This window comes from Babylonia areolata, chromosome 7, assembly GCF_041734735.1.
Source record: "Babylonia areolata isolate BAREFJ2019XMU chromosome 7, ASM4173473v1, whole genome shotgun sequence".
Taxonomy (NCBI): Eukaryota; Metazoa; Mollusca; class Gastropoda; order Neogastropoda; family Buccinidae; genus Babylonia; species Babylonia areolata.
The window spans coordinates 23,139,407-23,152,916 of NC_134882.1; the positions used below are offsets into that span (position 1 = coordinate 23,139,407).

At 39.5% G+C, this 13,510-nt stretch overlaps 1 protein-coding gene and 1 long non-coding RNA gene across 2 annotated transcripts in view; one reads left to right on the forward strand and one right to left on the reverse strand.

Moving 5' to 3' along the window:
- Positions 1 to 7,246, forward strand: part of LOC143283803 (uncharacterized) — an 88,068-nt gene extending 80,822 nt beyond the window's left edge. Inside the window, exon 24 of the mRNA XM_076590173.1 lies at positions 1,817 to 7,246. Within this exon, the coding sequence (XP_076446288.1) occupies positions 1,817 to 2,052 (236 nt within the window). The 3' untranslated portion in view covers positions 2,053 to 7,246. The remainder of the gene's footprint in view (positions 1 to 1,816) is intronic.
- A 1,618-nt stretch (positions 7,247 to 8,864) lies between these two features.
- LOC143283908 (uncharacterized) lies at positions 8,865 to 12,983 on the reverse strand. Its single transcript, XR_013055466.1, has 2 exons — positions 12,809 to 12,983; positions 8,865 to 11,737 (listed from the first exon to the last, which is right to left on the reverse strand). It is a non-coding gene; the product is annotated as an uncharacterized LOC143283908 (long non-coding RNA).
- Between the last annotated feature and the right edge of the window lie 527 nt (positions 12,984 to 13,510).

The following is a 13,510-nucleotide window of genomic DNA, read 5'->3' on the forward strand; positions in this document are numbered from 1 at the left end:
ATAACAGCGAAGAGGCCAATATTTCGTGCACCGGAAAAAGATGCTAGTACAGGTATATGTCATTTTAACATGTCGCAAGTAATTTTTTTTATGATCACTTGTTATAGGATTACCACACATACAGGAAACACTTTTTATGCATTTTGTCTTGAAACAGTTCAGTTTCCATATTCAGATCAATGATACAATCTGCCTTTTATTGTAAATGTGTTGTTCATGTTTACCAACAATCCCATAAATATTACTTATTTCTTCGTGTAAGTTGGAACAGCCCATTTTCCTTTCTTCTGACTGAAAGTATGATCGCTGGATCTGTTCTACTATACTGCAACATTCTTTGTCTTTGTGGCTTTTGTAGATGTGACAGTTGTGTTGACGTGGTTGAGCATTTGTATGGCTTAACGGTCCTTATATGGTCCTGTGCGGTCTGCTGGACTATATACAGCAAGAAGCCAGGAACCCGAGGCTATGGCATTGTCTGCCTGAGTGGTGGTGTGTTAACGCCAAGATAACAAGAGGCTGTGAAATGGATGCAGTGTCTGTCTGAGTGGTGGTGTGTTAACGCCAAGATAACAAGAGGCTGTGAAATGGATGCAGTGTCTGTCTGAGTGGTGGTGTGTTAACGCCAAGATAACAAGAGGCTGTGAAATGGATGCAGTGTTCACATTCCTCATGTCGTCAAGATTTCAAACCAGGACAGAACTCCGCTGACTTTGGACACCTTCAGGAAGGATGCACACTGGGGGTTTTCCCCCAGAGGAGTGAAAAAGTGATATTATCCGAAAAATATTCATCCTTTTTTTTTTCTTTTTTCTTTTTTGACAGACTTACTTATGTATGTGAGTTATTGAGTAATTTCATGCATGTATGTGAGCAATTTTTGGATGGTTTATCGGTTAACCATGTGTGATGTTTTTTTTAAACTTCGTTTCCCTGTTTGCTGTCACGAAAGACGGACAGACACAAACTCTGAGAAACCAAGCTGACAAAAAAGAGACTCGTGTAGTGCACAATGACAACGTTTAAAGAAGCAAACGTTACCAAGCTTGTTATACTATTCACACGATAAAACATTCACGATATGTTCGAACAGAATTTGAGACATGTGTAACACAGAATGAACACAATGAACAATATTTTTCCACATTTATATTCACAGTTCAGACGGTAAAACGTTTACAAAACGTTCGAACACACAATTATCAATATCCTAAAGGAGCAAGAGTTACCAGGCGTGTTCTACGATACAATATTTTCCAAAATTATGTTCGAAGTGTAACACGCAATGATCAATATTTGAATTAACAAATAGTTACTACGCTTGTTCGACAATGCACACTACCATAAATCATTGTACGATGTGTTCTCAAACCCAGAGACTTTCAATAAACCATTCCACGATGTGCTCTCAAACCAACCGAGTTTCAATAAATCATTCCAAGATGTGTCGTGAACCCCACAGAGTTTCGATTAATCATTATACGATGTGTTCTGAAACCTAAAGAGTTTTGATAAATCATTATACGTGTTCTCAAACCCACCGAGTTTTGATAAATCATTATACGTGTTCTGAAACCCACCGAGTTTTGATAAATCATTATACGTGTTCTGAAACCCACAGAGTTTTGATAAATCATTATACGTGTTCTGAAACCCACAGAGTTTTGATAAATCATTATACGTGTTCTCAAACCCACAGAGTTTTGATAAATCATTATACGTGTTCTCAAACCCACAGAGTATTGATAAATCATTATACGTGTTCTCAAACCCACAGAGTTTTGATAAATCATTATACGTGTTCTCAAACCCACAGAGTTTCCCGACCACATGGCCGCCGACGACGTGAAGTTCCTGTCCGAGTTCGGCCGGCACTACCTGATGGAGCGGGCGGAGTACTGGGACATGCACGGGCCCCTGGGCCCCCCCAGACCGCCCCCCACGGCCCTGGGTTTGAGGCTGAGCAGAGCGCAGACCTCCGTGAGCACAGACGCTTTCCACCACTCCTCTGACGGCAGGCCGGGGTCACCGCGACCCAAGACAGTGCGATGATGGAACTACGGACCATTCTTTGTGTGGCGGTGATTGAACTGAGGGAAGGAGAGAGGGGAGGTGTCTGCGTGTGTGTGTGTCGGTGGTGGGAAGGATGTTACGTGTGTGCGTACGTGTGTGCGTGTGTGTGTGTGTGTACGCGTGCGATACGCGTGCGTGCATACAAAAGTGTTTCTACACACGTATATATATGCGCGTTTGCAACAGTTGTCACCGCTGGCTCGCGCACAGTGTGTGTGTGTGTGTGTGTGTGTGTGAGGGGGAGAAGGTTGCGTGAGCATTTCGTGTATACACACGTACGAATATGGCCTACGTACGCGTGTGATTGTAACTATTGTACAAAAAATTCCGATGTTATTTATATCAGACGTTTCAGTCACACATGTCATGGAAGATACGCCAAAGCATGGCATCATGGCGACTGAATATAAAGAGAAAGCTTTCTTTTCGGCACAGACAAGCCAGTTGTCAGTTGTTAAACATGTGTGGGCTATATATGTAAACATATGGACAATATCCTGTTAATCGACAATACACCTGTCAGATTAAGATAAGTTATGTCTTATTCAGCATATTGATAGGTTACTAAGTTTTTTTGGTTTTTGGTTTTTTGTTGTTGTTTTTAATATCATAATTATTATTTATTTATTTATGTAAGCTTTATTTTTTTTTTCTCAAGGCCTGACTAAGCGCGTTGGGTTACGCTGCTGGTCAGGCATCTGCTTGGCAGATGTGGTGTAGCGTATATGGATTTGTCCAAACGCAGTGACGCCTCCTTGAGCTACTGAAACTGAAACTGAAACTAAGTTGGCACGATTTTACATGTCGACACTGTCGACACATGTTACACTGACATTAATTTTATGTAGCTGAATTACTGCACGGACAGACTTCCAAACGGAATATAATGAGTAGTATGTTTTTTTGTGAACTTCAGTTTCCTGTTTAAACTATGACAAAAATTGCACAACAGACACAGCAATGTCTTTCCTATGCCATGCAAGTGTGCCAGTGAATGAGTTATGCCGCTGGTCGTCATGTTCCTTAGCTCAGTACAATGTTGTGTGAAACCTGGTTTACGGATCTGGCGTCTTGTCTTTTTTACGTTAGGAAATACATGCTTTCCTTCATTTCCCAAACGAGGCTTTTTTTTATAATTTCCCCAGATGTGTGAAATATTGTTTTCAGTGTACAGTAATTCATTTTTGGCTTCTGTTTTCAGGATTGTGAGAGTATACTGCTTTGCAGGCGTGTGTTTTGAAGAATAGTTAGATTCCAGAACTAAAAAAAAAAACTTTTAGAAAATTCCCCAAACATCGAGAAACACACACACACACACACACACTCACACGAGCGCACCGTACACGCGCGTGTGTACTCATTATGTCTTACTGTTTTAAAATGTGGAAGTTGTTATTCAACCTCTTAGGCACTAAGAGTTTCTCTTTGTTTTAATTGAATACTGTTCCAAAATGTGCCTTTTGTCCTCACTGTTTTCACCCAGACAGGCTGCTGCACAAACAATGTGTGTCTGTCTTTCAGACAGTGTGTGGATGACAGCTGTGTATACCCCACCACCTCCCACCCAACACAACAGGTTGAACCAAAGGTAGCGTAGCTTAAGTCATATTGACAGTGCTCCAGTACTTTTTTCGATTACGTCGTTAAACTGTCGTGACTGTTTCTGTTTTACATCTAGAAACCAATCTCTTACGATCCATCCTTGCTGAAATCTAAAACTACACTTTTTTTCTCTTATCGTAGACCACGAAAACGAAGAAATTGAGGCTGTTGTTTTCAGTTGAACTGAAGTTTTTAAACCCTTTGAAAGTGATCATCCTTAGCTGAACGTCAGAAGCAATATCTTAAAATGTTGGGTGGGTTAGTTGTTTTTTGTTGTTGCATGTTGTTTTGCGCGTGTGCGTGTGCAGTCACTTGACTTGTTACAGTATAAGGAAATCTCCAATCCATAGGTCACGACCCATGACAGACCATCGAAGTGGCAGATGCTCGAAACTTGTGTCCGGTGTGGTCTTGGTTTAGATAATATTGCTCTGGGTGAAACAGTGATACTCTTTTTGGTTTTCCTTTTTTAATTTTCAAACAAAAATTTTATAATTAGCAGCATAATCACCAGTTCATGAACTTGAGAAATAAATGTGAGAAAAAAAATCATTTTGAATGAGATCGACGTCTCCTTTTGAAATGGCCCGAGCGTTGCTTCATAACAAAAAAAATCATGTTCATGTTTTCATGTGACATGTTATGATTTCTAAGCTGTTACCTTATCGCGTGTGCTCTGAAAAGCGTGGATTGTTTTAGTTCTTGACATTTGTGTTTTTTGGTGGTTGTTGTTCTTCTTACTTTGGAATGTCTAGTATTGAATGAATATTCTCCAGCGAAAACCCGCTTATTATTACAGAAGTTAGAAGAAAAAAATGGTTAATCAGTATTAGCGAAGACCGTATGGTATTAGTATATCTTCATATACAGTGTGTACAGTGGTATGTTTTCAGTATTAGTGATGAGATTCTCTGTGACAGCTTTGACTGCCCACTTTGGGCGACAGCTCATTCCATCCTCATCCCGCCTGTCACCCCCACCCCCCACCAGACCCCCACAAGATTTTCTTCCGCTGGGGGCAGTAGCCCAATGGCGTGAATAGTCCGAAAGCGCGACACCAAAAGCACGAACTTTTGAAAGTCCATAAGCGCGACCCGGGACAGAGCAAAGCTTTACCGCATATTGTCCGAAAAAGGCGCCGCTCGAGTTAGTGGATTTTCCATCCATTCTCGTTCTTTTCACAATTGCGAAATACAAGACTCAACTGTCATATCAACTGTCAGACAATACTGTATATTTGGTGAAAAATATAGTACTTTTCCGTATTCCAGCATCGACACATATAATACATGTACACCACATACAGTTTTAAAAAAAGGATATTAATCCCCCTGCAAGGATCAGCCAGTTGCGATTTACGGAATATGCCTAAGCATTCTGAGGGCGCACTTTTGAACTTCCGTCATGCACACACGCACGCACGCACCTGCATCAGTACTGCATAAGGCTTGTGTGCGAACAAGACAACAGACAGAGCCGGTATGTGTCTGTGTGTCTAACTGTCTCTCTGTGTGCTTGTTTATTTGTCATCCACCAACAGACTGCACTTTCTCGCAATCCGTCAGACGTATTTTCAGTTTGGGGTTGATTAATGAAGGAACAGATTCTAAAACCAGCCAGAAAGTATTGTTCACGAAGAGTCCGACTTGGGTTTTGAGTCACACACCTCGAGGAAACAGTTATCACGTCAAAAATCACCCTGAGCGAAAAGATATTAGATTTAAGAAAAAACAATTGTCCATGGTTAAGATAACATACAGACAAAGAACTGTACACGAGTGAGAGAGAAAAAAAAGACTTAAAATTGTTTCTTTCTTTTTGACTTATTAAACGATGAATAAAAAGAAAATCATGGCTTTTTATGCATTCCTCAATATGTAAAAGCGAATTAAAAAAAATAAAAACGAACTGTTTTACATCCTATGTACAGATTCAAGCCCAACAGATCCAGAAAACAAGAGCTTCCCACGAGTCTATAAATATGAAACTTCTACTTGCGTGAACCGCCATTTCTCTTAAGTTTGGAAGTTATTGTTGGGCATCATGCTTCAGCCGAGGTGGAGAGCGATTTCCTTTCTCTCCATGTTTCGTTGCGGTGTCGTTTACAAACGTTCAGACCTTGCCGGTTTTTGTGTTGCTTAATTAAGGTCACTATGTCAAACAACGATAAGAAAAAGATGACTGTTGAGTCTACAAAACATACAGATGGAGAAAGTCTATAGAAAAAGCTATGGGTTGTAAAATAAGACAAAATTTGATATGAAGTGTCCAACAAAAATCAAAGTAAGTCTCATCGTACAACCCACAGTTTTCTTTGTTGATTTCATCGATAGGTATGTCAAACAACGATTTTTATTAAGTGAGTATTTCTCATGGGGAAAACACTGGCTTTCATCTAGTTCGAGGCACATATATTATATCAGTCACCAGAATCATCCAAAATGGTGACTGGAGGATAAGGTAAAAGGATAATTCATCACATTCGTCACTTCCTGTAAAGTGTTCGAACGTATTCTTATGATTCGACATCTTGCTCATGATTCGCACTAACTGGAAGAATATCGAAAAATAGGCCTACTGTTTAAGCAGTCAAACAAAGTAACAGTACATTCAAAGTTTTAGGGTCTTTGCCAGTATCCACAGTTTAAAATGTTTAATTCAGCTGAGCAGTCCTGATATGGTTCTTTGCGGTCGGCTGGACGATAAGCAACAATGTCAAATATCAGCATCCAGTCGTGTTGCCTAGAGTCCATTCGATCGTGAGAGGCCATTCTAGGACTTGGTTTATGTGAGCAGCTGATCCAGACATTTTTCACGTGCGCGGTCACGGATTCTTCATATTCAGAGTATTAAGTCGATGTTTTTGTTGTTGTTGTTTTCAGTGTCTGGAGAAGCACAACAAATGTCAAGGAATCTTCACCACACGTGACATGACGCTTCTTTGGTTTGCTGTTGCTGTTGTTGTTCCGAAGTCTTTAAAACATTTCTGACAAAACCTTGTCTTCTTAGTCTTTGTTGTGCTGTTGTTCCTGTTTCATAAAATTCCACATCTGTGACAGCAGTTTGCCTTGTCAGTGTTTGTTGTGTTGTTGTTTCAAAGTAGGTACACATTTGTGACAACGGTTTGCCTGTTTGTGTCAAGTCATTAAACATTTGTGACATTGCTTTTGAAATGTGCTGTCGCTCAAACAGCAGTCAATGCTGCAAGGATTGCTGAGTTCCAGTGAAGAAAGTGAGGTTAACTGGTACTGCATGTCTTTCTCAATGTTTTCCAGAGCTGCCTGTGATACTGTATTTGCAGAAATAAAAGTGGTTCTATGCTGCTGATTATTTGTCTTCTGTGTGTTTTATATCGTTTAGAACAGATGTAGGTGTACAATGAGTGAGTGAATGGGCGAAAAAAAAGAAGTTTTGTTTATTAAGCTGAACGAATAAGTGTCATTCGATCTGGACTGACGAAATTGCTCAGGTCTCGTTTACGGGACTTCGTACACCACTTTCAGATATCTGATAACGACCAAAAACGAAGTAGACCCAAGATGCCTCCACACCCTCTCTCTCTCTCTCTGTCTCTCTCTCTCTCGTGCACGTGTTCTCCCCTCCCTCTCGTTATCTTTATCGTTCGTTGGCAATAAAAGATATGGTGCTCATTTTAGGCCCCTTGCATTTCATTTACTTATTCTTCTATTAGATGTTATCATGATTTTAATCGTATTTATTATTGAATGTTGACAAACACCAAACTAAATATATGACACGATTTAGATTGTGCATATTGTATAAGTGTGTTATGTTCACGTGAAGAACGTTTAGATATTCGGACTCGGTGTGACCATTAATTAAAAAAACAAAACAACTTCAAATAGGCAGTGTTTACTTTTGTCACGTGCTGATTTGAATGATGCCTGCAATATATGTCTGTAACTGTACAGAGAATGAGCGTTACTTTTGCAGTTCTGTCCAACATGTTGTGACTGTTCAGAGAATGAGCGTTACTTTTGCAGTTCTGTCCAACATGTTGTAAAAAGAGGACTGTGGATGAAATCAAGAAATCGTCAGCATCTCTCGCTCGCTCTCGTCTTTAACACACACACATAAACACGCACATGTGCCCGCGCGCTCATACACATACACACGCACGCACGCGCACACACACACACACACACACACACACACACAGAGGACACTTCACGAAATTATGTTACCGAACAAAAAAGTATAACTAGCATCAGCTGTACCTGTCAAAACAGGTGAAAATCCTTGGCAAAATCTGTTATGCATTACATCAGATTGAAAACATTTCATGAAACAGTTTTCTTAATCGCTGCTATCACAGCCATTTGTTGTGATAACATTATAAATACTGAGCTGACAGTGGTGACAGAAACAGAAGGGATACATTGTTGAACTAAGTGAAAAGGGGAACTAGGTTTGGAATGGGAGGGATATTCAAAAGGACATTTGACATTGCTGTTTCCAGTCCACCAGACCGCACAGGGCCATATAAGGACTACCCAACTAAATAAACATTTTCAGCCGTGTTAAACACAAACTTCTGTCACAAAAAAACCTGCAAAACCCACACAGTTCATGACATCTTACCAAAGCCATAAAGCTCCTTATTTTTAAGGCGAATTAGACAAGGCTGTGCTGAGGACGTAAGCCCTTCCGCTTACTTCATTATCCCCAGATTACATTAAAAACAATGAAAGTATACTTCAAAGCCACACAAAAACACATTTTAAAGGCCACATAGCACTGAAAATGGACACGGCCCATTCCAGTGTTTATGTCACAGCCTAATGGAAAATAACACTGACAGTACATCACAGACTGCGGCAAAGAGAGAAAGAAACATGTCATGGCTTACTGGATTAAAAAAAAGAAAGAAAGAAAGGGGGTGTGGATGGAGAGGGAGGGCATGGAACGCACACACCAGTGAAGGAAGAAACAAAGGCAGAAATTAAGAGAGCAATAGAAAGGAGGATTTTTCTAACACATAATCTGTAGAAGGCGGGGATGATATCTACACTGTAAGATCCCCGGCATCCCTAGGGAGTGTAATGGTAATGGCGGAGGGGCAAAAGGGAGTGTATAGGGGGAGTGGGGAGATACGAAGTGACACAGAGAGGAAGGGGGGGGGGTATAATTCAAGTCAATGAAGAAGATGAGCAGCAGTGGAATGTTGGCTCTCTCTCTCTCTCTCTCTCTCTCTCTCTCTCTCTCCACCCATTAAAACAGCCAAGACAACGTGATTAACAACTGTATCGGTAATAGTATCAATTATACTGACGACAGCAAAAAAACCCAAAAAACAATGACGCTCAGCGGTTACAGAAAAAGGAAACATGACACCGACCGAATCAAAATTAAACGGAACAGATAAATATGCTTCATTGACAACATTACCACAACACTCTTTATACAGTAACAGTGTTCGTGTTTTGATTTCTGTCATAGTGAAGATTTATTGTATTTACTCTTTTTATTTTGAGCAACAACAACACATCGTCTTATAAGCTGAACAATATAGTGGACCAGTTCCCAAGCTCAACCATTATTTGTACTGATATGGTGTAGCTGTTACCATGGAACAGTTCTTAATTTAATACACACAATCTTCTTCTTTTTTTCTCTCTCTCTCTTTCTTTTCTTTTTTTATGTCAGTTGATATAATTCAGCACTGATTGCAAAAGTAATTCAAGTGTATACTATATGTATTTAACTGAAGAGATAAATGAATAAACTGATGGGAATGGAGGGGGTTTGGAAAGGAATACCCCACAAAAGTAATGACATTTATATTGATGGTTATTGTTACAAAACACATGTCGTTCTGACGATTATATATATATATATATATATATATATATATATATATATATATCTAATGTGATTTCATATGTTTCAAGTATGATAAACATAAATAGATATACAATGTAACAATTTCTTATTAGCTGTTTCCTTGTAAATAGCTCTTGCCATGTGACCCATGATTGTCATAAATTTACATTAAAAAAAAGAAGAAAAAAAGAGAGAAATTGCATTACGGTATTTATCAGGAAGTACACAGTCGCAATGTGTACTTGGTAAAATTATGGCAGACTGGGGCATGTCAAGACAAAGTCTTAACAAAATACCACAGGGGGAAATTGCTCGAAGCAAGAGCCAAAGTATTTACAATAACAGACGAATCGAGAGAGAAAAAATCAATAACAGCCCAATCTGACAAGATAAAAAAAAATGGTATGATAATACAACAGCCAGAGGTCTGGAACATTGTGGATTGTACATTGTCGAAATTTCCACTAAAACGTAACAAAAACAAAAACAAAACAAAAAATGAAAGCCTTCCAAACATTCAGATTTTTTTCAAAGAATTGATATTTACATCCGTTGTTCAACAGGGGTGGGTTGCAGGAGCGAACTTAGCAATGGTAAGTTTGCTTGTCGCTACGAATGTTGCCAACTCCACGGTGAATTCCGTATATCTAAACTCCAGGCAAGCTTTGCGCTGCAAACATCGCCTCATGCAACCCGGCCCAGAGTCCGACAAGAATTATCGTTCGCTGTGACCTGAAAAGAATTGCCGCCCTTTGACGGAGCACCGTCGCCTCCACCCGCATTTTCTGTTGTTTTCCCTTTGTTTGTTGGTGTTGGTGTTACTTTCCTTTTTGCTCTTTTTTAATTTTAATAGCCGTGGTGCCTCATTTACATTGGTAGGAAATGTAGTCAGTCCGTGGAACCCGGGGACTTTTTCTTTTGGTCGATTCCCACTGTAATCTTTCAGTTCCCAAGTCTTTTTTTGTTTTTTTTCCCCAAATACACTCTTTTTTTTCTTTTCTTTTTTTTTTTTTAAATTTTTTTTTACACAAACCAACATGCGAACTTTTTTCCGCGAAGCTGATGGACACTGAATCCTCTTAATACAGTGTTATATCTGTTCTCAATTTCTAGGGATCTGTTGGGATTGGCAAATAATTTCCAAGTTTCACATAATTAGCCGACCTAAAAATCTATCTCACGATGAGTCTTACAGGGCTTTAGAATACGGGGGCCAGTACTGTGTCTGCGTATGTATGAAAATGTCCGGTGGAAATATCGATTTTATCGTTGTTGCAAACAGTTAATTTTTCAAGCTGTACTGCTTTCAAGATGCCATGCACTTCCACGCTAAATGGTTTTATAATTCATATTGTTTATAGCTGAACAGAAAGTAATATTATCTCAAATGCATTTTTGAATCAGCAAGAGGAGAAAAATGAGTATGCATCAAAATTATGTTGCTTCTAGAATACTGGATATGGTAGGTTTTTAAGATTGAAATAGACCATTTTAACACAGTCGTAGAATAATGGGGTGAAAGTAAGATTTTCTTAAATGCATTTTTTAATCAGCAAAAGGAGAGAAATGAGTATGCATAAAAAATTTGTTGTTAATAGAACACTGAGTAAGGTAGGATATTTTAGATTGAAAAGGACCATTTTAACACAGGCGTAGAATTATGGGAAGAAGTATGGGGACATGGAAGTAAACAGTTATTAATCTGAGCAAAATCTTTACGCGAAATCAATCCTGTAAGTACTTTAGATAATTACAACTGTAGACAATACAGCGACGAAAGTAAGCAATAAATCTATTAGAAAAAAAGCACATGCGTTCTTACACTCCTTTCTTTTGATGACTTATTGTTTGATAATAATGATGACAATAATAATGATAATCATAATGATAAATGCAGACTGAAGCTGACACCTCCCGGGCAGGAAGCACGTGGCGTTTACAGTAAAAAGTGTACATGAAATATACTATATGATACATTGAAATATGAAATAGGCCTACAATGAAATAACAAATACGTGTGAACATGACGATCCACATAACAATGCATGCTGTCGATCCTTCTTCTTTGTACCCTCCTCCTCCTTCACCACCACCACCTTTGGCGGGGGTTCTGTTTCGGGGATTCCCTTTTCCAAGGGAGGAAGTCACTATGCGCTGTTTTCCGGTGCGGTAGGAGTGCTCTCCTCTGGTTGTGGTGGCGACTCCACATTTGAGTTACCTGTTCAGGTAAGTCACAATCAAGAACGATTAGTTCACTGTGTAATAACACACACACACACACACACACACACACACACACACACACTCTCTCTCTCTCTCTCTCTCTCTCTCTCTCTCTCTCTCTCTATATATATATATATATATATATATATATATATATATATATATATATCCACGAAACGCTTTAATATAATTATTCTAAGCATACGTGGTGATTTATTTTTTTAGATAGATAGATACGCTCTCTTTTGGTTCTGATGGCGTTTCTGATTGATTCATTTATTTACGATGTGTGTGTGTGTGTGTGTGTGTGTGTGTGTGTGTGTGTGTGTGTGTGTTTGAGAGAGAGAGAGAGTGAGAGAGACAGAGACACCGACACACACACACACACACACACACACACACACACACACACACACACAGAGGGAGAGAGAGAGAGAGTGTGTGTTAGCACGTTTTCATGCTGACTTGATACTGAATCCGTTGATGATTATGAAGAATAGAAAGAGTCAACATGTACCAGTAATCACTACTGAATTATTTTCAAAAGAAATTATTGTCATATTCCTGTCAAAAACTGAGAGAAGTTGTAAATTATATGAACATATGGATCTGTAGAAGGTAATAATACCTGACAGTTTCGAAAGAACAAACATAATCATATTATCATCCCACTGAAGGTGTCTTTGACCTTTTTAATTGGGGTAAAAAAAAAAAAAAGAATAAAAAGCATAATTCATGTTTGTTTCATATAGCACTGGCGTATGTTTGTAGCATATAGTTGTATTGAGTACAAGCTTCTTCTGTTCAAGGGGTGAAATAAGGAGGAGAATTGGCAAATGAGCGTAAATGAATTAGAAACAAGGAAAAGTTAAAAGAACACATAAATAAATAATCAGCCAAGTGAACCGATGAACTGAAATAATCAAAACATTATTTTAAAACCTGAGCAAATGAAAACTGAAAGAACATATTATAAATAAATAACCGAGTGGATAGATGGAAGGGAATGATGAAATGAATACAACAATAACAAAAACTACAACTCAAGCTGCATTCATTGCTGTACCGTTGGGAACTGGTTGTGTAGGGAGTTGTAGCTCTCTGCTTTCGCTTCAGGTACACACACTTGTACCACAGAACAGCACCCACGATGATACCCACGATGACGACGACGCCGACGACAGCTCCGATAATGATGAGCAAACTATCTGGCCCCGAATCTGGCTGGGCTGGAGGGGTTGTAAGGGCTGTGAATACAGTGGGCAAAAAAATCATCGATTTGATTTCTTGTTAATTCATCAAACACAGAAAGACAAAAGAGAGATGAACTGAAAAGCACAATCCGTTTCTGAGTGATACGCCTGTCAACCTTCTCCCCCTCCTTCTTCCGCGCACACACACACACACACACACACACTCTCTCTCTCTCTCTCTCTCTCCGTTTGTGTGTATGTGTGTGTGTGTGTGTGTGTGTGTGTGTGTGTGTTTGTGTGTGTGTGTGTGTGTGTGTGTGCGTGTGTGCGTGTGTGCAAGAGTATATACTTTTGCAATGAAGCGCTTTCTTGGTGTCCTATTACATTTATAAAACACTATAATGTATGGCGAAACAGGTGGCACCCATTGCATATTGATGTGATGGAGTCTCCCGTCGGACCGACGGATGAGTAGGCAGGCAGGCTTATCTGTCGGTGTGTGTCCTCATATGGGAGAAGAGGCCGATTCTGGATTCGCAGCACTTCCCATAGGTGTTGCAAGGGAAAACGTCTCC